At 47.3% G+C, this 26,498-nt stretch overlaps 1 protein-coding gene across 3 annotated transcripts in view; it reads left to right on the top strand.

Moving 5' to 3' along the window:
- LOC137525384 (nmrA-like family domain-containing protein 1) overlaps nt 1–26,284 on the top strand; it is a 36,374-nt gene extending 10,090 nt beyond the window's left edge. Inside the window, exons 2-6 of one of the 3 annotated variants that reach the window (XM_068246454.1) lie at nt 9,777–9,860; nt 18,246–18,484; nt 20,167–20,416; nt 21,392–21,582; nt 25,976–26,284. In XM_068246454.1, coding sequence (XP_068102555.1) covers nt 9,777–9,860; nt 18,246–18,484; nt 20,167–20,416; nt 21,392–21,582; nt 25,976–26,155 — 944 coding nt within the window. In that variant the 3' untranslated portion in view covers nt 26,156–26,284. The remainder of the gene's footprint in view (nt 1–9,776; nt 9,861–18,245; nt 18,485–20,166; nt 20,417–21,391; nt 21,583–25,975) is intronic. The other 2 variants (XM_068246455.1, XM_068246457.1) reach the window with 2 other exon arrangements.
- The last annotated feature ends 214 nt before the right edge of the window (nt 26,285–26,498 follow it).

Here is a 26,498-nt window from a genome sequence, read left to right as displayed (position 1 = left end):
TCCATGGGAATATTGCAACTGCAGCCATTCTTACACTGTTAATGGCAGAGGCCTCAAACCTGCTACAGTCGGTTGTTAAGTGACTAGGGTTTTAAATTCACTAAAGAGGTGGAGCCAAAAACAGCCAGATTTCTTTGCTGGATAAACTGCTTCCATTAGAACAATTTTGATGCCAGGAACCCAAAAGCTCACAAACTTGGTCATTGAGTAGTGACTGTGTCAAGGTTACAAAAAGTGGATTGAGTCAAAAACAGATTTTTCTGGGAATCTGTAAACTGCAGCCTTTCTTCACTGTTAATGGCAGGGTTCTCAAACTTTGCACAGCTGGTTACTGGGTGACTGGGATTAATATCCAGGAAAGTGGGTGGAGCCTAAAAAAGCCAATCAAAATTCACCTGTTGATTTTCAAGGGGAATATTAAAATTTCTGCCATTCCTGCACTGTTAATGGCACAAGCTTCAGACCTGCTACAGTTGGTCATTGGGTCACTGGGGTTCGAATTCAGAAAAGGGGACAGAGCCACAAACAATGAATCAGATTTGTTTCATTTCTTGGGAAAATACAAATTATTGATGCCAACGACCCCAAAGCTCACAAACTTGGTCATTGAGTGATTTTGTGTCCAGGTTACAAAAAATGGGTGGAGCCAAAAACAAATTTCACTTGTAAACTGCAGCCCATCTTACACTGTTTATGGCAGGGTTCCCAAACTTTGCCCAGATGGTCACTGGGTGACAGAGTAATAATCAGGGAAGTGGGTGGAGCTTATAATGGCCAATCAAAATTAATCTGATTTCAAGGGGAATATTTAAATTGCTGCCATTTTTACACTGTTAATAGCAGATGCCTCAAACCTGCTACAGTTGGTCATTGGGTGACTGGAGTTCAAATGCTGGAGGGGCGGAGCCACAAACAGCCAATCTGTGTTTAGTCTTTCTGGGAATATACAAATTATTGATGCCAATCTCCTTCCTGGTCAAATAGCCCTTACACAGCCTGGAGGTGTTTGGGGTCATTGTCCTGTTGAAAAATGATGGTCCAACTAAACGCAAACCAGATGGAAGATGTGCTAGCCATGCTGGTTCAGTATGCCTTCAATTTTGAATAAATCCCCCCCCCCACAGTGTCACCAGCAATGCACCCCACACCATCACACCTCCTCCATCCAGGCATGTAGAGGCCATCTGTTCACCTTTCTGCGTTGCACAAAGACACGGTGGTTGGAACCAAAAATCTCAAGTTTGGACTAATCAGATCAAAGCAGATTTCCACTGGTCTAATGTCCATTCCTTGTGTTCTTTAGACCAAAACAAGTCTCTTCTGCTTGTTGCCTGTTCCTAGCAGATATTCCACCACGAAGGCCTGATTCACACAGTCTCCTCTTAAAGCAGTAGGATCAGCCATACTATGCCAGGGGAAAAAAACACATATATAAGTAGATAAATACTTGATCTATTTACATAACACACGTATTATACTGTCCACGTTTTGACTTCAGTGAATGTTATATAGTAAATTACGAGAATTCTGTTCCTGGTGGGAACCATGTCTTTTGCCCACAGTTAAGGCTAACTCGTGATGTCATTTCTGCCCTTTACTTTTTTCTTGTCTCCTCCAATCGCTGAGTCACCTCAGCCTTGCTTGTAAACACAAGTGAGTAGGGGATTAGGTTTCAGATAAGAAGCTGGCAGGGAAATGAAGGGAAGAGGAGGAATATATTATAGATAAAAAGAACTCCCAGCATGCAATTCTTTGGCACGACTACTAAAGGGACAGTGTTCCTCCCTACGTCCTCCAGGACGGCCCTCCTGAGACTGTGTAAGTCTCCCCTCCCAAATCGGAAACACCTGACAAGAATTAAAATCAATTAGTATAAGTTCCACCCCCTCACACACTCATACAGTTTTTTGTTTGTTTCCCAGACTTTCCACGGAAGCACCTATGGAGTTGTTCCTGGTGGTAGGGGAGCCTGATGGCACCTACTTCAATTGACCAGGCTTATGAAAGTGTTTTCTGGAAGGGGAGCGGTTTTGGGTCTGTGCTGGGCGCGACCTGACGAGGTGGAGTGAGGGGCAGCTGTACCTGGATCCACTGGTGGGGTGGTAGAATCCGGAGGGGTTTTTGCCATTTTCCCGCCGCTCTTTGCCTTCCTGAATCGGCTGGGTGGACGCTCTTACGCATTTCTGATGCGAGTGGAGGCGGAAATGACGCGTATCGCGTCAGGCGGAAGTTTGGCCGCGTGACTTGAAGAGGGCGTGCTTCACTAGCGTCTGTCGGCATTTCACTTCCGTCTGCTCGGAGGTCTGACACGCGGAAACCCTCTGCAGCTTCAAGGGAGTCTCCGACATCAGCGCTATACTCGCAGGTCCACCCAGCGCACATACACACTGCACGGAGGCAGTGTATCTCTGCAGGGGCCATGCAGCAGCCATCAGAGCCCGCTCCAGAGACACAGCAAACGCCTTCGGCTGTCACTGGGGAGGCAGCACAGCAGCCGGTAAGGTGTCAGCTATGATGATTTATGGGTATTTTTTCATGTATGCCATACTCAGTAGCTAAGGATCCCTGGTGGGTTGTTCCTGTTTGTTATATTTTTCAGAAACCACAGAAGTATCCGGGCAAGTCCAATAAGTGTACTAAATGTGGTGCAAGGCTACCTGAGGGGACGTCTAAGACTTTATGTATAGAATGTTACAATAAGTCAAAGTCTCATGCACCTAGGCCCGAGAGCACGACTATTGCCTTATTAGATTTAATGAAATCTATGAAACAGGAGCTAGCAACTACCTTTTCAGCGTTTAGAGCAGCTCTGCCTCCTTGTCCACTACAGGTGGTTCCCTTACCGCATTCATCACCAGCCTTACCGGGTACCACGGCTCAGCCCGTAGTGATTACCTCTCAGGCTCAGGTTCCGCAGACAGGGTCCTCTTCCATAGGCCAGCCTGCACCTCCTCCGGTATTACCGGATATCCCCCAGGGTGAGTGGGGGGCTTCTCATGTAGGGGAGAATTCCTCTCCGTTATCCCCACAGGATGTGTCTGAGGAGTCTGATGAAGGTGAATTACCGGAGTCAGACGCGTCGGAGGATCAGGGGGAGGCGAGGGTACCGAGATACCTTTTCAATGCGGAGGATACTTCAGAACTGCTTAAAGCAGTTTATGATTCTGAGCAGATTGAAGAGCCTAGATCGGCTTCTACTCCTCAGGATGATATTTATAGAGGATTGGAGGATCGGGGAGGCCGGGTGTTCCCTGTACACAGGGCTATTAAAAGTGTTATTGCCGCCCAGTGGAAGGATCCGGAGGGGAGGCTGTTTATTCCCAGATCGTTCAAACGCCGATTTCCTTTCAATGTAGAGGAGCATGATGCATTGTTTAAATGCCCTAGATTGGATGCCCCTCTCTCTCAGTGCTCTAAGGATACAGATCTATCCTTTGAGGATATGGGGGCCTTAAAGGATCCTATGGATAGGAAGGCCGAGGCCCTTCTTAAAAGAGCCTGGGATTCAACATCGTTCTCCTTTAAACCAGCCATTTCTTCAGTGTGTGTAGCTCGCAATCTGGATAAATGGATTCGGGGGCTTCAGAGCCGTCTGGAGGAGGGTACCCCTCATGCAAGAATCTTAGAAAGCTTACCTGTAATTATCAAATCCATTGCTTTCTTGGCAGACGCGGCTACTGAGTCTCTCAGGGCCGCTGCTAAGACGGCGGCTCTGATCAATTCGGCTAGGCGAGCTGTTTGGCTAAATACATGGGAGGGCGATGTGACTTCCAAACAGAAGCTTTGTGGGATGTCTTTCCAGGGCGACCTTTTGTTTGGAAAGGATTTAGATTCAGTATTGGAGAGATCGTCCAATAGATCCAGGAAATTTCCGGAAAAGAAAAAGAAAGGGAAGCAGCCCTTTCAGAACAAAAAGCCCTTTTTTAGGCAGGAGCAGCAGGGTAGAGGGCAGAAACAGAATAAAAGGTGGTCCTACAATGCAGGTAGAGGTAGGCCTTTCCTCTTCAATAGATCCCAGCCACCCTCTGCTGCTTCAAAGCCCTCTAAATGACGGGCAGATCCCGGTGGGAGGAAGACTGCGCCACTTTGCGCCAGCCTGGCGAGAAGTGACAAAGAACGAATTCATTCTGAACTTAATCCAACAGGGATACAGAATAGAGTTCAGTTCTCCTCCTCCCTCCCGGTTTACAATCACAACATCCCCCAGAGATCAGATCAGAGCGGGGGCATTGATGGACTCAATTTCGTCACTTCTCCAGAAGAATGTTATTTGTCGAGTTCCAGCCTCGGAACAGGGGAAAGGCTTTTATTCAAGAGTGTTTCTAATTCAGAAACACTCGGGAGGGTTTCGAATGATCTTGAATTTGAAACCTTTGAACCCTTACATTGTGGAGAAGAAGTTCAGGATGGAGAGCATTGCCTCCGTTCGCAACCTCATGTCTCCAGGGGCTTTTCTAGCATCAGTGGACCTGGAGGATGCTTACCTCCACATTCCAATCCACCCTCTTTTTCAGAAATATTTAAGATTCGCAGTTCAGTCAGGAGAGTCGATATGCCATTTCCAATATCAGGCTCTTCCGTTCGGAATTTCGTCAGCCCCGAGAATCTTTACGAAGGTTGTGGCGGAGGTAATGTCTTTCCTACATCTCCACAATGTAAGGGTTCTCCCTTATCTAGACTATTTTCTTTTTATGGCCGAAACTCGAGAAGCCTTGCAGGATGTGCTAGGTTTTTCTCTTCAACTTTTGAACAAGTTAGGTTGGATTGTGAGCTCGGAGAAGTCTCACTTAATCCCGGTTCAGGGTCTGATTTTTTTTGGGTCTCAGGTGGGACACGACGGTCAGGCGTGTCTTCCTGCCAAACCAGAAGATAGAGAGATTAGTGTCAGAGGTGCAGAGGATCAGAGAGGATCCTCAGGTATCCCTGCGGAAGTTGGTATCATGCCTGGGATTGATGTCGTCAGCCATTCCGGCGGTAGAGTGGGCACAGTCCCATTCTCGGAGTCTCCAGAATTGGGTGTTGTCAACTTGGGACAGAGATCACCGTTCTCTGGACACAAGGGTGTTAGTACCGGACGAAGTGGTAGCAGCCCTCCGCTGGTGGTGTCAACGGTCCAACTTGAATCAGGGCCGCAAGTGGGCTCAGGAAGTTCCGTTGAAATTATACACGGACGCCAGTGCCTGGGGCTGGGGAGCCCATTGTCTGGGCCACCAGGTCCAGGGCACATGGGACCAACAGACCTCCCAGAGGTCGTCAAATTACAGAGAACTCAGGGCGATTCTGCTGGCCTTACAGGCACTACTACCGATAATCTCCAACTCAGAGGTTCTGGTATTCTCGGACAATTTCGTCTCAGTCTGTTATGTCAGGAAACAGGGAGGCACGAGAGTACCAGACCTCCAGCACCTGACATCTCTCATCATGTCATGGTCAGAGGCCAATCTGGAATCCCTGTCGGCAGTCCACATACAGGGGATTCACAACAGACGGGCAGATTCTCTAAGCAGACAGCTAATAGAGGAGTCGGAATGGGAACTCAATCCAGAAACGTTTTTGGAGATTACAAAACACTGGGGGGTTCCAATTCTCGATTTGTTCGCAAATCCAGAGAACACAAAGGTGCAAGATTTCTGTACCCTGGATCCTTCTGCTTCAATGAGCAGATTGGATGCCCTATCAATACCTTGGCCAAAAGGGTTGCTTTACGCATTCCCTCCATTCAAATTAATACCAAGGGTCCTCAGGAAGATTCAATCGGAGGAGACAGAAGTGATACTAATAGCCCCTTGGTGGCCAAGGAGAGCTTGGTTCCCGCTACTGCAGTCCCTAGCGGTTCGGGGACCTTGGCATCTTCAATACAGAGCGGATCTGCTATTACAGGGCGGCAATCTCCATCCGAATCCAGGATTGTTCAATCTGACTGCTTGGATCCTGAGGAGCAGATGTTGACAGTTCAGGGGTTTTCTAAGGACGTGGTTAATACGTTATTAGCCTGTAGGAAACCAACTACCAGAAGGAAATACAATAAGGTTTGGTACACCTTTTCGGCCTGGAAGCAGAAGGATGCATCTAGGTCAGACGACATCACTTCTGTTCTAGAATTTTTGCAGCAGGGAGTTAAATTAGGTTTGACCGTCAGTACTCTTAGAGCTCAGGTTTCAGCTCTTTCTGTGTTTTTGTCTCGACGGCTATCTGCCGATATTTATGTTAAGAATTTTTTGAGATCGGTTGAACGGTCGCAACCGATTCCTCAGAAGCTTGTTCCCCCATGGGATCTTTCATTAGTATTAGATTTCCTAACTTCAGACAAATTTGAGCCTTTGGATTCAGTACCTTTGAAGTTCCTCACGCTTAAAGTCGTGTTCTTAGTGGCCATTACTTCGGCCCGCAGGATAGGAGACATACAGGCATTATCGATAAAAGACCCTTACATAATTCATTCTGATAAGATTGTCTTCAGGCTAGATCCCTCTTATTTACCCAAAGTGTCCACATCCTTTCATAGGACCCAGGATATTGTACTGCCTTCTTTCCTGGCCAGTCCTCAGAATGATAAGGAGAGGAGGTTGAGCACTCTAGACGTCAGAAGAGCGGTTCTGACTTATTTAGAGAGAACCAGAGAGTGGAGAGTTTCCACTAATCTTTTTGTAGCTTTTGGGGGTGTTAAGAGGGGGTCTCATGTATCCAAAATGACAGTGTCTAGGTGGATTAGACAGCTAATATCCCTTGCCTATTCTGAGGCGCAGTTACAGGTGCCTGACCACATTACAGCACACTCTACCAGATCCCTTTCAGCATCTTGGGCGGAGAGGTCGGGAGCTTCTCTAGAGCAGATATGTCGAGCCGCAACATGGTCCAGTCACTCGACCTTCATCAAGCATTACAGAGTGGAGCTCCTTTCTAGTCAGGACCAAGCCTTTGGGCGCAAGGTTCTTCAGGCCATTATCCCACCCTGAGGTAAATTTCTCGCTAGATCTCAGGAGGGCCGTCCTGGAGGACGTAGGGAGGAAGTGCCGGCTGCTTACCTGGTAGCAGTGTTCCGGCGAGTCCTCCAGGACGGCCGTCTAGGTTCCCGGCCCTATTATATATTTAAGTATGATAATGGTTCGTGGATTCTTTTCTCTACTAAAACTGTATGTGTGTGAGGGGGTGGAACTTATACTAATTGATTTTAATTCTTGTCAGGTGTTTCCGATTTGGGAGGGGAGACTTACACAGTCTCAGGAGGGCCGTCCTGGAGGACTCGCCGGAACACTGCTACCAGGTAAGCAGCCGGCACTTCCTTAAGTATGTGAATACTCCAAATCATAACAGCAGAAAAAGTTTTGAATGCAGGATTAGCATCTTTATCACTTAATACACTCAGACCAGTTGTTGTTGAAATTTGATTTTTATGGTGACGATACCGCTTTAACAGTTCTAGAGATGTCTGCTGCTAGAACTGTGTGGCATTGACCTGGTCTCTAATCTGAGGCTGCTGTTAACCTGCAATTTCTGAGGCTGGTGACTCAGATGAACTTATCCTCCACAGTCATGTAAATAGAAGTTTGAATGAGAAGTCCAAACGTTTGGTGTCTTCAGTGTCTCTAAAGGTACACTGTAGGGGGGTCGGGGGAAAATGAGTTGAAGTTACCCGGGGCTTCTAATGGTCCCCCGCAGACATCCTGTGCCCGCGCAGCCACTCCCCAATGCTCCGGCCCCGCCTCCAGTTCACTTCTGGAATTTCAGACTTTAAAGGATACCCGAACTGAAATGTGACATAATGAGATAGACATGTGTATGTACAGTGCCCAGCACACAAATAACTATGCTGTGTTCCTTTTTTTCTTTCTCTGTCTGTCTGAAAGAGTAAAAATATCAGGTATGCAAGTGGCTGACTCAGTCCTGACTCAGACAGGAAGTGACTACAGTGTGACCCTCACTGATAAGAAATTCCCCTTTTTTACCTCTTTCTTGCTCTCAGAAGCCATTTTCTGCTAGGAAAGTGTTTTATAGTTGGAATTTCTTATTAGTGAGGGTCACACTGTAATCACTTCCTGTCTGAGTCAGGAGTGAGTCAGCCACTTGCATACCTTATATTTAACTCTTACAGACAAAGGAAAAAAGGAACACAGCACAGTTGTGTGCCTGGCACTGTACATACACATGTCTATCTCATTATGTCACATTTCAGTTCGGGTATCCTTTAAAGTCTGAAAACCACCGCCTGCGTTGCCGTGGTGTCGATCCCGCTGATGTCACCAGGAGCATACTACGCAGGCCTAGTATGGTCGGTGTCTGCGCAGTACGCTCCTGGTGACATCAGCGGGAACAAGGACACGGCAATGCAGGCGCAGTGGTTTTCAGACTTTAAAGTCTGAAATTCCAGAAGTGAACCGGAGGCGGGGCCAGAGCATTGGGGAGTGGCACAGGACGTCTGCGGAGGACCATTAGAAGCCCCGGGTAAGTTCAGCTCATTTTCCCCGACCGCCCCCCCCCTACAGTATCCCTTTAAGCATTTTAACCTGCTGAGCGGGCTGGACGAGCTCAGCTCGTCCAGTACCGCCGGAGCCTGCCGCTCAGGCCCTGCTGGGCCGATTTGGCTCAAATAAAAAGCAGCACACGCAGCCGGCACTTTGCCAGCCGTGTGTGCTGCCTGATCGCCGCCGCTCTGCGGTGATCCGCCGCGAGCAGCGGCGAAAGAGGGTCCCCCCAGCCGCCTGAGCCCAGCGTAGCCGGAACAAAAAGTTCCGGCCAGCGCTAAGGGCTGGATCGGAGGCGGCTGACGTCAGGACGTCGGCTGACGTCCATGACGTCACTCCGCTCGTTGCTATGGCGACGATGTAAGCAAAACAAGGAAGGCTGCTCATTGCGGCCTTCCTTGTTTATTCTGGGCGCTGGAGGCGATCGGAAGAACGCCTCCGGAGCGCCCTCTAGTGGGCTTTCATGCAGCCAACTTTCAGTTGGCTGCATGAAATAGTTTTTTTTTTTTTTTTTATTTTATTAAAAAAAAAACCTCCCGCAGCCTCCCTGGCGATCTTATCAGAACGCCAGGGTGGTTAAGAAAGATAACTGATAATTCAAACACCCCAACTAAAAAGATGTAAAGTTTCCTCCTAGTCTCACAAATGACATAAGCATAGCTCCCAAATGTCGTCCCTCTTTTGGAGGGACAGTCCCTCTTTGGTAGCCCTGTCCCTCTTTCCTCCGTGTCCCCCTTTAGGACTTTGTCCCTCTTTCTATGTAAATGTATATATTTCTCTACTAAAAATGTGTTTGACTCTAAACTTTATTCCTATCCTCTAAAAATGGATATATTACTCATAAATATGTTAATATAATGGAAAATGAACCAGGATAGAAAAGACCAGTGTAGTTTGAATTATAAAACCTATATTTTTCTTATGAAATCTTTATGGTATGTGTGGCAGGCCAGGGACATGGCTTAAGTGTCCCTCTTTCTCATCTCAAAGTTGGGAGGTAAGCATAAGGGCTAAAATCTCTGAATTGCACTCTTCTGTAAAAGCTGAGACTGGTTCAGCCGTGGATTGACTCTCCTCTGTGCCATGTGACTGTCAGGCCTGAGGTGTGGGTGTGGAGGGGGGTCTCTCTGGGGTCTGGTGTTGGGCTGTGTTGTCCCCCACATCCAGCATTCTGTAGGACTTTGCTGAGTCAGTGACAGTTGGAGGTGAGCCAACAGGACTAGCAAGTTATGGAGTCATGACGGGAGGGGGGGCATGCACACTGCACAGATCTGAGTATAAAGCCTCATTCTTTGTCTTCTTCACTCTTTGCAGAGCTTCCACCCTATATATTACACATAAGGACCTCCCCCGCCAGCATGCCTGACAAGAAGGTGATCGTTGTGTTTGGAGCCACAGGTGAGAAGAAGGTTCTACTGGAGGGAGGCAGAGTAGGAGCTCTGCAGGACCTCCAGATGGTCACATATGGAGTCATGTTTCGCTGTACCTTGTGGCTTCCTTCGGCTCAGCCTGACTGTACTGGGCATCTCAGATTATGGCTAGTGCACCCTGAGCTTTACTTCCATAGCTCCCAACTGTCCATGGGTGTAGGGGGCCATCACAGGGGTCCAGAGGATTTGGGGGGGCCCACCACCTCCCTCTCCCCAACTGAAAGTGCAGCCAATTGGCAAAAATCTCCCCAATCATTCATGAAAAACAACGCGCAAGAGCATGTAAAGTCCTGCTTCCAGAGGCTGATTCACAGTAGAACATTCATTGCTGCCATTTGCTGGCTTGTGGGGTCTGGAGGGGGGGGGGGGTTGCTTTTAAGTCATGCCCCCAGCAACTGTCCCTCCTTTGGGACAGTTCCTCTTTGGAGACCAAATCCCCCTTCCAAGACTGATGTACAAATGTTAAGGAGACACCATACAGCTATCAATTTAGCTATATGGTCGACAACTAGATTCAATCATTTTATAGAATTGAGGGGGAATCGAGAGTTCCAGTCAGTGGCGGACACAGGCAGCAGTGGGCCCCTGTGCAAAATATCAATTGTGGGCCCCCCTGACCTGCGGCGCGCGAAGCGCGCCGCGGCAAAAAATGGGCGTGGCTATAACCTACGACGCGCGAAGCACGCTGCAGCAAAAAATGGGCGTGGATAGAACCTGCGGCGCGTAGCGCCGCGGCAAAAAATGGGCGTGGCAATGACCGGATAAGGGCGGAGCTAACTGTAATTTAAAGTGATCCCGGGGTGAGAGTGATATGGAGGCTGCCATATTTATTTCCTTTTAAACAATACTAGTTGCCTGGCGGCCCTGCTGATCTATTTGGCTGCAGTAATAAACTGAATTACACCAGCAACAAGCATGCAGCTTAATCTTCTCAGTTCTGACAATATTGTCAGAAACCCCTGACCTGCTGCATGCTTGTTCAGGGTCTATGGTTGAAAGAATAAGAGGCAGAGGACCAGAACGGCAACCAGGCAACTGGTATTGCTTAAAAGGAGAGAAATATGGCAGCCTCAATATTATTCTCACCTCAGGTTCCCTTGAAAAGTGCAACGCAAAGACAGTGGGCCCAGGTTTTGGTGACCCTTTCCCCAGAAAATTCACATAATGTGAGCAGGTTTTCTCATGAAAATACACATAATGTGAGCAGATATGCCCAGAAAATACGTGCAATCATGTCGGCAGATATGCCCAGAAAATACGTGCAATCATGTCGGCAGATATGCCCAGAAAATACGTGCAATCATGTCGGCAGATATGCCCAGAAAATACGTGCAATCATGTCGGCAGATATGCCCAGAAAATACGTGCAATCATGTCGGCAGATATGCCCAGAAAATACATGCAATCATGTCGGCAGATATGCCCAGAAAATACGTGCAATCATGTCGGCAGATATGCCCAGAAAATACGTGCAATCATGTCGGCAGATATGCCCAGAAAATACGTGCAATCATGTCGGCAGATATGCCCAGAAAATACGTGCAATCATGTCGGCAGATATGCCCAGAAAATACGTGCAATCATGTCGGCAGATATGCCCAGAAAATACGTGCAATCATGTCGGCAGATATGCCCAGAAAATACGTGCAATCATGTCGGCAGATATGCCCAGAAAATACGTGCAATCATGTCGGCAGATATGCCCAGAAAATACGTGCAATCATGTCGGCAGATATGCCCAGAAAATACGTGCAATCATGTCGGCAGATTTGCCCAGAAAACACGTGCAATCATGTCGGCAGATATGCCCAGAAAATACGTGCAATCATGTCGGCAGATTTGCCCAGAAAACACGTGCAATCATGTAGCAAATTTGCCCAGAACATACATGCAATCATGTGGCAGACCTGCCCAGAACATACACGCAATCATGTGGCAGACCTGCCCAGAACATACACCTGCTAAAATAAATAATAAAAAAAACCATTTACTCACCTGCAGCAGCAGACCTCCTGTCCCAGCCTCCATCCAGCGCGCAGCTCCCATGGGTGGTTGGGTGGATAGGTAGCCTGGTGGGTAGGTAGGTAGGCAGCCCTTAGCCGGGTGGGTAAGTAGCCTGGTGGGTGGCTGGGTAGCCGGGTAGCCTGGTGGGTAGGTAGCCTGGTGGGTGGGTAGGTGGGTGGTTAGGTAGCTGGGTGGGTGGGTAGGTAGCCTGGTGGGTCTTTAGGTAGGTAGCCTGGTGGGTTGGTAGGTAGCCGGGTGGGTAGGTAGGTAGCCGGGTGGGTGTGTAGGTAGCCGGGTGAGTGGTTGGGTAGCCAGGTGGGTGGGTAGCCAGGTGGGTGGGTAGCCGGGTGGGTAGGTAGCCGGGTGGGTAGGTAGCCAGGTGGGTAGGTAGCCGGGTGGGTAGGTAGCCGGGTGGGTAGGTAGCCGGGTGGGTAGGTAGCCGGCAGGGTGGTTAGGTAGCTGGGTGGGTAGGTAGACGGGTGGGTGGTTAGGTAGCCGGGTGGGTAGATGTGTGGGTGGTTAGGTAGCCGGGTGGGTGGTTAGGTAGCCGGGTAGGTAGCTGGGTGGGTAGGTAGCCGGGTGGGTGGGTAGGTATCCGGGTGGGTGGGTAGGTAGCCGGCAGGGTGGTTAGGTAGCTGGGTGGGTAGGTAGCCGGGTGGGTAGACGGGTGGGTGGCTAGGTAGCCGGGTGGGTAGGTAGCCGGGTGAGTGCGTAGATGTGTGGGTGGTTAGGTAGCCGGGTGGGTGGGTAGCCGGGTGGGTAGGTAGTCGGGTGGGTGGTTAGGTAGCCGGGTAGGTAGCCGGGTGGGTAGGTAGCCAGGTGGGTGGTTAGGTAGCCGAGTGGGTAGGTAGCCGGGTGGGTGGGTAGGTAGCCGGCAGGGTGGTTAGGTAGCCGGGTGGGTGGGTAGCCGGCAGGGTGGTTAGGTAGCCGGGTAGGTAGCCGGGTGGGTAGGTAGCCGGGTGGGTGGTTAGGTAGCCGGGTAGGTAGCCGGGTGGGTGTGTGGGTATCCGGGTGGGTAGGTAGCCGGGTGAGTGTGTGGGTAGCCGGGTGGGTAAGGTAGCCGGGTGAGTGTGTGGGTAGCCGGGTGGGTAAGGTAGCCGGGTGGATGGGTGTGTAGCTATCCGGGTGGGGGGCCCGACTCCTATCCTCCCTCACTCACCTCGGGGCCCCCCTCCCGGTATGCGCGGCGGCGGGCGGGAGAGCAGAAAATCCAGGAAGTCTCCGCCGGGGCTGCAGCAGACACTAGAGGCTGCTGCCGCTTGGTCTCCCGTGTCTCCAACTTTGTACACTGCTCGCTACTTCCTGGTTTAGTAGCGAGCAGTGTACAAAGGAGACACGGGAGACCAAGCAGCAGCAGCCTCTAGTGTCTGCTGCAGCCCCGGCGGAGACTTCCTGTATTTTCTGCTCTCCCGCCGCATCGCATTAGGGGGAGGGGGAGGGTGGGGGGGCCGATGTGAGGGGGGAGGACAGGAGTAGGGGCCCCCCAGGTTAAAATAAAAATAAAAGGTAAAATTAAAAAAAAAAAACTGCAATACTTAATGGGCCCCTGAAGCAGCGGAACTTCAGGGGCCCTTGTGCGGCGGCACGGCCTGCACGGCCGTATGTCCGCCACTGGTTCCAGTATGCCCAATTGATCAAAAGTGGCCGATATCATGTATTCAAGCAGGATGGATGATATCAGTCAGTTGCACAGGAATCTCCTACTGTTCATGTTCACGTCATTCAATCGACTCTGAATCAATTTTTGTGTTCCATGCATGGAGACACATCAGTCAGATCCATTAGTGAAGGTGAACCGTATAGGATATCGATTGTAGTGTGGGTCACTGGTCTATCTACTTTGGATCACCCATACTAAAGCTCATCGCTTTGTTGAATTGAATCAGAATCTCTAGATGTTTGGCTACAGTAGTGTCATTTATCTGGCACAGATGTGTGCTTGCCGGTTGCTTGGGAAGTTAAGCAACTGGCATTAAAAAGGACACTAACCTTCCCCAACGGATTTACTGCACATCGGCGTGCACCAGAAATGGTGATAAGCAGCGAATTACAATTATGCAAAAACTTGTTACTAAGATTTGTAAATTCAATTGATTTTGTGATCACTTGTAACGTTCACATTTTGTGCTACTTTAGCGGTTAATGGCAAAATACATGCTATTGTTGCCAAAATTGCTCTTTAAAAACATTTTTTGGTCATTTTTCTGAGTTTAAAAAAATGCAAAGGAAAAAATGTTGTTTTTTTTTTTTTTTTTTCAATGTAGCGAGCAATTTTGTTGGAAATGGCCTGTATGGGGGCTTTGCTATGGACTGCTAAAGTCGGTGCAAAATTACAAATGACTTAAAATTTTCCCCCAAAATTTGCATTGTAATGGTTACTATACACATATGCAAAATTTGAGCTCCTCTCTAAGCAAACTGCTTCTGATGCACACTTAAGTAACGCCCTGGTGGTGTCCTGCTGGATGCCCAATTTATGGTTCACCCCTTAAGGACCATGGTATACCCCCCCCACAGTGACAGGCCATTTTTTTACAAATTAGGCCACTGCAGCTTTAAGGGCTCACTGCAGGGCTGTACAACTTGGCACACAAGTTATTTCCCCCCCCCCCACCTTTTCTGCCCACCAACAGGGCTCTCTGTTGTGGGCTATGATCAATCCCCAATGTTTGTTTGTTTGTTTTTACAAATATTTTTGTTTAACTTTTTTTTTTTTTCTCCTTAGCCCTCCCTCCTGCCAGCCGGTCGGTTGTCATAGGCTGCAGCCTATGACACTGGATCGCTTCCCTGCCACCCAGGGGGACAGCAATGTCACACGGCTGTCCCCAGTACACCACTGCTGTAGATCGCAGCGCTGTACAGAGTAAATGGCCAGTGGTTTCGCCTGTCATAGGCTGCAGCCTATGACACTGGATCGCTTCCCTGCCACCCAGGGGGACAGCAATGTCACACGGCTGTCCCCAGTACACCACTGCTGGCGCTGTACAGAGTAAATGGCCAGTGGTTTCGCCATCTAAGTCTCCTAGCAGTGGTCACCGCTGGGAGACTGATGACAGCTCCATCATTCATGTGGAGATGCATGCAAAACCCCGCCCCAGGACTTCAAGCCAACTGGAGTGGTCCTGAGGCTGCCGCTTTCGCTTATGTTGGCTGTATGCAAGCGTGTGATATGCATAGAAGCTCCGGACATCTGGGTAATTGACCCCCTCTCTCCCAGCCGCACACCTGAGGCAATTAAGCCTCATTAGAATCATGAATTTGGCTAGTTATCTACTTGTGAGCCCATCACTAGTGACATGTTTGTACAGGACTCTGCCCCAAATTGTCACCCGGGAGGTTGGGTACTGATCCCTGCAGGCAACAGCAAGTGTACCTAAAGGCCCTGGAACATGGACACAAGAACTGTCAGTGGTGGTTCTTATGAAAAAGTGATAGAATCCATTTAAAGGACACTATCACAAAAATCTTAAAATATACAAATGAGTAGTTTTTTCTTCCAGAGTAACATGAGCCATAAATGACTTTTCTCCTATGTTGCTGTCACTTATAGTAGGTAGTAGGTAGCAGTTGGCTGATGGTGTAATGGTTAAGGGCTCTGCCTCTGACACAGGAGACCAGGGTTCGAATCTCGGCTCTGCCTGTTCAGTAAGCCAGCACTAATTCAGTAGGAGACCTTTGGCAAGTCTCCCTTACACTGCTACTGCCAATAGAGCGCGCCCTAGTGGCTGCAGCTCTGGCGCTTTGAGTCCGCAAGGAGAAAAGCGCAATATAAATGTTATTTGTCTTGTCTAGTAGAAATCTGACAGAACCAACAGGTTTTGGGCTGGTCCATCTCTTATAGGGGATTCTCAGCAAGGCGTTTATTCTTAAAGACACACCCTGGAAAATGTACACAAATATGCTGGCCAGCCTCCCTGCTCGCTACACTTTTTTTTTTTTTTTTTTTTTTTTTTTTTTTTTGGCAGTTTCTCTGTCCAAGTGCTCTTGAAAATAAAGAACAGAACCTTGAGAATCCTCCATGAGGTGAGATGGGCTAGTCTAAAACGTCTGTCCTGTCAGACTTTCTACTACCTACTATAAGTGACAGCAACAGAAGAGAAAAGTGTTTATGCCTCATTATACTCTGGAGGAAACAGGCTTCCTATTTGTAGGTGTTACATGTATTTTAATTTAAGATTTTTGCAACAGTGGTCCTTTAAGAAGTGATTAAATCGTAACAGGCCTTGCTAGAAAAGCCACATCCATCAGATGGAGATGGGTCAGTGAGTAGGTATGATCAATGAGATGCAAATATATGTAGCTTGAAAAAGATCCAATCAATTTAAACCTGGGTTTAAATTGGTCGATTTTCAAACTGCATACATTTGCATAAAACTTTGCATTAACTTGGAATAATTTGCATATCTGATCATGCGAAGCGATGAGCTAACGCCACCTTGAATGCAGACTACGTCCAAAATGTATGCAGTCTGGGAATTGGGCCAGTCAAACATGTTTTGAGTTTGGTCCACAATCCTTTGCAGTTATACGATTAGAGGAGATGGAAAGTGAGGCAACCATTGGCTGACCAATAGCCTAGTACAATGTTTAAACATTTTATTGGTATGCACCCTTTTTTTGAAACCCTGTACTCACCAAGTACCCCCTAGCATAGTAAACATTGTCACAAATACCCCTTGACAAATCTAGAATCAATCATGTACTATTATATATAAACACTTTCCAAGCATTTACTATTGCTTTTAATTGGCTAAAATATTTTGGCTTAGTTTGAAATGATTTATCAACTTCTAAAACTCTAAATTTGTTCTTGGCAAAGTAGATCAAGCCTGAGTACCCCTGGAACCATCAGAAGTACCCTCCTACAAATCCCATCATGCCTCTGCCTACCCGAGTTATACTTAGAGCTTTCAGAGTATTGCAATGCCTCATGGGACTTGTAGTTCCACCACAGCTGGAGTGCCAAAGTTAGCCATCACTGGCCTAGGGCTTAGTAGAGGACTCGCATGGAGTATAGCGGTAATTGCAATCTGCTAGTTGCGATTGCATGATTTTGCATTAATTTTTGAAATTAGTCATACATAATTATGATCTGGACATTCAATTGATATTGTGATTTCAGTCAACATCTAGCAATTTTGGTGACAATGGCATTAACCTCCCTGGCAGTATGATGTCCAGATATTAGGTGCTCTGCTGAACGTTTCAGACCCTAAAACCAGGAAAAATCATGCCACCAGAGTCTCTTCAGCAGCTCCACTCTCACTCTGCTCCCTGGGCTCCAGCGCTGCAATTTTCCCTCCATCCTCCGGGTGGCGCTGTAACTCTGGAGTGAAATCACTGACTGGGATCTCACCAGAGTGGTTCAGAGCCTCGCGTGGAGAGAGAGTAAATGGCTGCCTGCATTCTGGATCCCCTGGAAGGTGAGTAAATGCTCTGCTGAGCTCCATTGCTCTGCATTGAGCTCTTGACAGCTAGCCCGAGCTATGTTACAGCTAGGGAGGTCAAAAGTGGTAAGTGTGGGTGAAAAAAAAATAGTTTGAGTCAACATTAAAAAATGCAACGGAAAAATGTCTTTAAATTTGTCCCTTTTTCTAAGGTTTGTTCACTTTTTTGGGATGGGTTGAAAAGGGCACCCGAGCTGCCTGTATGAAAAGGGCGCCGCCATAGACATCAGTGTTTCTGGAAATATGGGCTACAAGGTGTAGAAAAGGGCACCCGAGTTTTGATATAGGCTACAAGCGGGCTCCCCTTTGTAGCCCATATTTTTTTTCGGCTACAGCAAGGTGCCCCTTTGTAGCCCATATTATTGCCTTTTTTTTTTTTTTTGCAGCCTATTTTTATATGGGCTACAAGCGCTGGAAGCCGAATTATTTCATTCCCCCACTATCCATGGCGGCCTGAAGGGGAATAGTTATTTACACATCCCGGAGTTTTTTTGTAGCCAAAGTTTTTATATGGGCTACACCAGGCGCCTTTTTTGTAGCCAAAGTTGGTGTGTGTGTGTGTATATATATATATATATATATATATATATATATATATATATATATATATATATATATATATATATATATATATATATATATATATATGCGCTACACCAGGCGCTCTTTTCATGTAGACCCCTTTTTTCTCAATATATTTGCCAATTTTGGTGTTCCCAAATTCTTGCATTACAATTTCACATTGTAATTTCAATGCAAAATGTGTGCTCATCACTAAGTGACTTATTCTTCTAGTGTAATGTTGTCCAGTTCCTTCAGTTGTAAATGTCTTGGTGTTCTCCAGAAGAGTTAAGGTGGACTGGAATGTCTTCTGCACTGACCACCTTCTCGCTGTCCTGCAGGAGCTCAGGGCGGTTCCGTTGCCTCTGCTCTTCTGGAAGATGGAACATTTGCCGTCAGGGCGGTGACCAGAGACCCCACAAAGCCGGCCGCTGAGAAGCTGAAGGAGGCCGGGGCAGAGGTGGTGGCCGCAGATTTGGACGATGAGAAGAGCTTGGAGGCTGCCCTCAGTGGAGCATACGGAACTTTTGTGGTGACAAACTACTGGGAACATCTGGACCAGGACAAAGAGGTTGCCCAGGTAACTGGGATGATCTGGGTGATGGCAGAACATTTCCTTTCCTGCTCAATGGGTGCTGAAAGACTTCTAAGGGCTCATTCACACTACAAGAGCTTTTCTAAGCACTTTGTGATTGGTGAACCTCTTGCTAATGTTACCTTAAGTGTGTTCACACTGGAGCAATGTGACTTTGTAAATCTCCCCCCCCCCCCCCCCCCCCCCATAGCAAGACATTAGCAAGAGCTTTTAAAATTTCTAGCACTTAAAAAGCTCTTGTGGTTTGCCTCAGGCTGCCATGTTTGTTTCCTTTTAAGCAATACCAGTTGCCTGGCTGTCCTGCTGCTCTATTTGGCTGCAGCAGTGTCTGAATAACACCAGAAACAAGCATGCAGCTAATCGTGTCAAACACCTGATCTGCTGCATGCTTGTTCAGGGGCTATGGCTGAAAGTATTAGAGAATCAGGACTGCCAGGCAACTGGTATTGCTTAAAATTAAATAAACATGGCAGCCTCCATATACCTTTTCAGTTGTCCTTTAATGCTCCTCTAAAGAGCAAGTGGGCTTCTGTTAGCTGCAACTTCCTCTTCCCTGGTAAAGCTAACTTACATTTTTGGATTTTTTTTTTCATCCGGGGCATAACTGTAAATCAGGCCCCCATGAAAACTTTGATGGTGGCTCCTTAATATTCACAACCCTTCCCTTATCCCCCCCCCCCTTGGCCCACCTTACAGGTGTGGCCATCAGTATCTTTATAAATGTGGCCGCCACACCTGAGCCCCCTATAGTAAGCTTGAGGTTTTAGTTTTATACTTTATACAGTTAGTCAGTGTATGCCCAATGTAGAATCCAACTTTTACGTTGACTGGGGTTGTGCTTTAAAGGATACCCGAGGTGACATGAGATAGCATAGTTGGTGTGCTAGGCACTGTACATAAACATGTCTGTTCCTTTTTTCTTTCTCTGCCTGAAAGGGTTAAAGATCAGGTATGTAAGTGACTCGGACAGGAAGTGACTACAGTGACTCTCACTGATAAATTCCCCTTTTTATGTCTTGCTCTCAAAAGCCATTTTCTGCTAGGAAAGTGTTTTGTAGTTGGAATTTCTTACCAGTAAGGGTCACACTGTAGTCACTTCCTGTCTGAGTCAGCCACTTGCATACGTGATTAACTCTTTCAGGTAGAGAGAGAGAGAAAAAGAACACAGCCTAGTTATTTGTGTGCTAGGCACTGTACATACACATGTCTGTCATCATGTCACATGTCACTTCGGGTAGCCTTTAATACATAGAGGGGTTGCTTTACAAAATTTGGTAATACTATCTGCACCCTTCCAAAATAGAGTTCAGTCCATGAGTCTTTTTCAGTCCACAGTAGGATTTATGGGCTAATGCAAATTTTTTTGTGAAGATGCAGCAGAAAGGTTTAAAAAAACTTGTAGTATACTCATCTTCATCGTGAAGGCATATTACTTGCTACAGCCATTGTTTAAGATCTGGTAAATACAAGTTTATGAAGTAGCATTAACTGTTTCCCAATTTAACCTCACACCCCTGGGTCAGATGACACTTGGTGACTTGGCAATCTTTCTATGCCAAGAGTCTGCTGCATAATGACACCTACAACTCTTCTACTTGAGGCCTGGATATGTAGTCTTTGAATGCTGTCAATGGGTTGCTTTAGTGTGGGTTTTTTTCTGGTTTTAGGGGAAAAGAATTGCAGATGTAACCAAGCGTCTTGAACTGGAGCTTGTGGTGTTCAGTGGTCTGGAGAACGTGAAGAAGCTCAACGAAGGCAAGCTGGAGGTGCAACACTTTGACGGGAAAGGGGAAGTAGAGGCGTATTTCTGGGAGATCGGGGTCCCTATGACCAGTGTGAGGCTGGCCTGTTACTATGAAAACTTGCTGACCTTCTTCAGGCCTCAGAAGGACAAAGACAGTGGTGACTACTCTCTGGGTAAGACTTTGTTCTATATGGCAATAGGATGGGACCCCTAGTGTTGTAGTATAGTTTTCCATATTGAATCTGCTCTCACAAAAAAGCACGTCCTGCCAGTTTGTGCACTTGCTCCGGGGGTTGGCTTCAATTTTCATCTCTAACCAAAAGTGAGACTTTATTGCCATCAGGATCCATCTGCACAACTGTGGTAACATGACCATACCACCAGGATGTACAGCTATGTTCTTCTGAGCCATTTCAGTGCTACTAATGTTGTCCCAATGCTACTTTCTACCACAGGCTACTGTCCCAATGCAACACTGCCACACCCCATGTTGCCTCAGGTACTGTGGTCACAATCACTGATACATGGGAGTAGACCAATACCTGTAACTGCCCTAGTCTTCTAACTCCATTCCCAACCCGTCTTCAAGGCGCACCAACAGTACATGTTACAGAAAACCACAAACCTTCCCAGATGGGGTAATTGGTGAGGTGTCTCAGAGCCTTTTTAATGGCTGAGGTCCAGATTTGGCCCACAGGCCAGAGTTTGACATGTATGCTTTAGATAGACTTGGGCTTGCCATAGACCATGTCTTTTAGCTTGCAGATGGTTGGCTAGTGGGCACATATGGCTAGTCTACTAGCTGCAAGGTGACCTATAGAAATTGTAGGGCAGTATGAGGCAGACTAGTGCAAAGAGCTACAGCTAAAGGGCAGCAGTTACTTGGAGCATCCAATCATGTTTCAGCTGTCAGTAAAGTCACTTGTAGTGATCAGAAAGTTGAGCTCTGTGTACTGTCGGGAGGAGGGATTGTGGTGCAGGACATGACTTGGCTGTTTCCAGTGGGTTGGGTTGGCAGACTTGCGCCTACACGTTTAAATTTTTTTATTTTCTCTGATAAACCATTTGTGATTTAAAAGCTTGTAGAATGCTATTCCCTCACCCAGTTTGCACCCCCTGACTCACTGAAACCCTCTTCGTTCTTCCAGCCATCCCCATGGGCGACATCCCCATGGATGGTTTCTCGGTGAAGGATCTGGGTGGTGTTGTCCTCAGCATCTTTTTGTCTCCCTCCAAATACCTCTCCCAGGCAATTGGTCTCAGCACGGAGAGACTCACCGTAGATGAATATGCGGCCATAATGTCCAAAGTGCTCGGAAAGACCATCAAAAATGCCAAGGTAAGAACTAGTGCATACTGTTGGGTGAATACCGGTGCTTCACGTACAAAACTATGAACAGTTGGCATATACAACGCAACTAAACTTGGCAGTTGCTTCAGCATTTGGATGTACCTCAAGCAGTTCCTCACTTGTATTTGAATGAACCATAACCAGTTGGCATTTCTATATAAAATTAGCACATTTATGGGGCTGTGTGGTTCACTTGACTGCAAAAAAATAAATAAAAAAACTAGGTTTGCTTCGGTAGTCCCTACTTTCTGTTGCGCTTTGCTGGACAGAAGTTTGTCCCTGCTCCTCCCCTTTCATGTGACAGGGAAGTGACGCTCCTTGGAGTCCACCAGTCTTTCTAGGTGTGCACAGATCACCTGACCTCTCCCACCCCATCCCTCTGCTGAAAAATTGAGACTTTGCAATCAGTGCTATTCAACCTCATTAGAATTTGCTGAGCTTCAGTGCTGGCCACAAAGGGTTGATCTTTCAGCTGGGCTATTGCTGGGAATTCCCACTCCTGCCAGTTCCATGCTTGCTGGAGGGGTCTCTGCAAAGTCATGTGACCAAAAAGTCAGAGTGGGTGTTGAAAAGTTACATTTTTAGCGATCGTGCAGTGTACCACGACCTACATGGAGGAAGGAGACCCTACAGAAACCAGTTTACGCTTTTTATGTAGCAGTTCTGCTTGGGCCTTTAACTGAGGTTTTAGGCCAGAAAGCAACCTTACCAGTGGGTTGGTTCACCACAAATCGTAATCTGCACTGTTGATGGGGAAGTAACTAGTAGGCATCTCTGTACTATATGGGTGCATATAGTATGAGAAGTCATATCAAGATGGGTGCGGGCATGGCAGCACCATGCCTGCTCCTTTGCAGCTCTGCCATGCCTGCCCTGTGCCCTCGTCATTCAGACCTCAGATCAGATTACTTCTGTTATCTGGGAAACATGGCTAATTAAAGTGAATGGGAACCAAAATTTAAATAGATACTCACCTAAGGAGAGGGAGGCTCTGGGTCCCATTGAGCATTTCCTCTCCCGGTCCTCGTCGTTGCGCTGGCTCCCCTATATAGCGGTATTTGACCATTTCGGTCAAATACCGCTGTTCCCGGCTGAAGGGAGGCTTCGGAAATGCTTTGGGAGCCCGAGCGCTCCCGAAGATTGGCCGCTCTACACGGCGCACGTGCGAGTGCCCTTTATGACGCACGTGCGCAGTATGGAGCCGCCTGTCTTCGGGAGGACTAGGCTCGCGAAGACTTCCAAAGTCCCCCCCCCGGCGGGGGATTGGAACTGGGGAGGAGAGGCTCATTCGGATCTAAGCCTTCCCTTTCTTGGGTGAGTATCTTTTTTTTTTTTTTTTTTTTTTTTTATATTCCCATTAGCTGTAACTTGAAGGGCACACTTGGCTTAGTGTTAGGAAAGAGGACAGAGGAAAAATATCCCCCAAAACTTCAGGCAACCATAACCTGATGCTGTTTTTAGAGCAGGGTTAGAGTGGGGGAGGAGGCCCCTATTTCAATGTTTGCCATAGGCTCTGTATTACCCAGATACGCCCCGGAGTATGAGTCCTACTAATAACTTGTAGGCAGGGCCTTACTATTATGTATTAAATACTGTCCAACAGTCTAATTCACCCCCCTTCTGAAGGGAAATGGAACTATAATTCTCAGGAATAGTCTCACTTTAGGTGGCCTTTTACCTAGCTAGAAGAGGGATGTGGAGGCTCCAATATTTACACTTTTTTTTTTTTTTTTTTTTGGAACTGTAACGGCAAAACGTCCCCTGGGGGTACTCACCTTGGGTGGGGGAAGCCTCCGGATCCTAATGAGGCTTCCCACGCCGTCCTCCATCCCTCAGGGGTCTCGCTGCAGCCCTCCGTGCAGCGGTGACGTCAATATTTACCTTCCCGGCTCCTGCGCAGGCGCTCTGACGGCTGCCGGCTCCGAAGTAGGCGGAAATACCCAATCGCCGTCGGGTCTGCTCTAGTGCGCAGGCGCAATTTTCCGTCGCCTGCGCAGTAGAGCGGACCCGACGGAGATCAGGTATTTCTGTGTAGTTCGGAGCCGAAAGCAGCCACAGCGCCCCCGCTGGAGCCAGCAAAGGTAAATATTGAATCTACAGTCAGGTCTGTCGCCGGCTGTTCGGAGGGCTGCAGCGAGACCCCCGTGGGACAGAGGACGGCGTGGGAAGCCTCATTAGGATCCAGAGGCTTCCCCCACCCAAGGTGAGTACCCCCCAGGGGAGGTTTTTGATGTTAGTCTCTTTTAAGCAATACTAGTTTCCTAACTATCTTGCTGATCCTTTTAGCCATGGCCCCTGAACAAGCATGCAGCAGATCAGGTGTTCCTGACAGCTGACCAGATTAGCTGCATGCTGGTTTCTGGTGTTCACACTACTGCAGCCAAATAGATCAGCAGGACTGCCAGGCAACTGGTATTTAACAGGAAATATGGCAGCCTCCATATCATTCTCACGTCAGATGTCATGTGTAGACACAAAAGGTTCGGTTCGCGAACCGCAATAGACTTCAATGGGGAGGCGAACTTTGAAAAATAGAAAATTCTGACGGCTTTAAAAATGATAGAAAACATGTTTCGAGGGCTCTAATACCTGGAGGCAGACATGATTGCGGGAATTGCACATCAAAAGTCCCAGGCAAAAATCTAGATTTCACATAAACCCCTATTTTAGGCCTTCCTCCCTCCTCCCTGCCTCCCTCCAATCTGCCAGGGAATTATACTATTTCAAAAGCCAGCTTACATACCGTGGCTGGGAATTGAACCCGGGTCTCACTGTGTGGTGGGCAAGTACCTTAACCACTGTACCACAACAGTACTAACTGAAGCTGGCCTAGCATTTACTATTTATGCTCAATCCAAGAGAAATTAGACAAGACAACCTTTATATCACGCTTTTTCTTCTGGCAGGCTCAAAGCACCAGAGCTGCAGCCACTAGGGCACGCTCTATAGGCAGTAGCAGTGTTAGGAAGACTTGCCTAAGGTCTCCTACTGAATAGGTGCTGGCTTAGATCCTTAAAGAGACACTGAAGCGATAAAAAAAAATATGATATAGTCAATTGGTTGTGTACTATGAATTACTAGATTAGCAGCAAAGAAAATATCCTCATATTTTTATTTTCAGGTATACAGTGTTTTTTCTAACATTGCATCATTCTCTAATATGTGCCGATTACACAACACTCAGCATTCAAAATGATTTTGAGCAGTCTGTGAACTAATGACCTCTCATCTGGTAAAGAGAAAATTAGTTCACTTAGTTGAGATAAAGTCAGATAACAGCCCTCTTTAAAAGTCTTAGAGATTAATGGCTTTTTTTTGCATAGAGATAACTAGAGTTTCTTAACTCTTCCTGTACTGGAAACAATTAGACTGATCTGATCTTAATGTTTTGTTTCTTAGCTGTACTACACATACAAATCATATAATTTTTTTTCCGCTTCAGTGTCTCTTTAAGTAGTGCATGAATTGTGTAATGGTTAAGGGCTCTGCCTCTGACACAGGAGACCAGGGTTCGAATCTCTGCTCTGTCTGTTCAGTAAGCCAGCACCTATTCAGTAGGAGACCTTAGGCAAGTCTTCCTAACACTGCTACTGCCTATAGAGCGTGCCCTAGTGGCTGCAGCTCTGGTGCTTTGAGTCTGCCAGGAGAAAAGCATGATATAAATGTTTGTCTTGTCTAATTTTTCTCTTGGATTGAGCATAAATGGTAAATGCTAGGCCAGCTTCAGTTAGTACTGTTGTGGTACAGCGGTTAAGGTACTTGCCCACCACACAGTGAGACCCGGGTTCAATTCACAGCCACGGTATGTAAGCTGGCTTTTGAAATACTATAATTCTCTGGCAGATGAGACCCTCCTCCCTCCGGTAGGAGTAGGAGGTAGTGAGCAATATACAAGAGCCTAATTAAACTCTCCCTAGCAGTGTGTAGCAGCTGTCCTTTAACTAACTGGTGTAGGCAGACGAGTGAGTAAAAAGGCTCAAGGACCTTGCCTTTTATAAGGGAGGGGGTGGGGCTCCAGGTGTGAGTGCAGTCTGATTAGCAATGTGCCTGCTGACTGAGATGTAGAGGGTCAAAGTTCTGCTCCATAGAGCATTATGGGGCGAATCGAACTTCCGAGAGGTCGCCTTTGGTAGGCAAGCGCGAACCACAAGTTCGCTGGCGAACCGTTTGCTACATCTCTAGTCCTGTGAGTACTGTTAAAATTCTGCTTGCTTGCTTAGCTCCTAACAAAGTTAGCCTTGAATTTGTCGCTTAGTCACTGTAAAATTTTTATTCAATTTTGCCCTTTACAGTGAAGTGAGACACCAGGACATTTCTGTAAACTATTGTACCTCTTGATTACAGTGCATGTTTGCTTTAAGGTTCTTCTTGTGTCCTGCAGATGTCTCCTGAGGCCTATGAGAAGCTGGGCTTCCCTGGAGCACAAGAACTTGCCAATATGTTCCGTTTCTACATGCAGAAGCCTGACCGAAACATTGAGCTCACCCTTCAACTCAACCCCAAGGCCAAGAAATTCCAGGAATGGTTGGAGGCACACAAAGCTGACTTTGCTAATCTGTGAACTGGCTCATGTTGTCCACCTTGGATGGTTATGTGAAAAGACTGAAGGTGTCATACTGGCCACGTAGGGCCTAACTGTGGACTTTTGTCTGGCTGGAAAAATCCTTCTGTGCAGAGCTGGGACCAGGCTATTGTCTTGTTCTAATAAAAAATGAGATTAAATCTGCATGGATTTCCTTTGAGCAAAGCTTACATTTTCTTATGGTTGAAAGGCACCAATAAATCAGATTGACCAAGAGACATCTCTCTCTAAATCTGATCAGAGATTTTGTTTGCTGCCGATTTTCCCAATTTTCAGCATGAGGTCTGTTGAATCAGCCTTGTGATGCCAACTGACTGCTGTC

Source organism: Hyperolius riggenbachi, chromosome 7 (assembly GCF_040937935.1).
Source record: "Hyperolius riggenbachi isolate aHypRig1 chromosome 7, aHypRig1.pri, whole genome shotgun sequence".
In the NCBI taxonomy this organism is placed as follows: Eukaryota; Metazoa; Chordata; class Amphibia; order Anura; family Hyperoliidae; genus Hyperolius; species Hyperolius riggenbachi.
The sequence above is the reverse complement of the archived record's forward strand: the minus strand, read 5'-3'. Positions and strand labels throughout refer to the sequence as shown.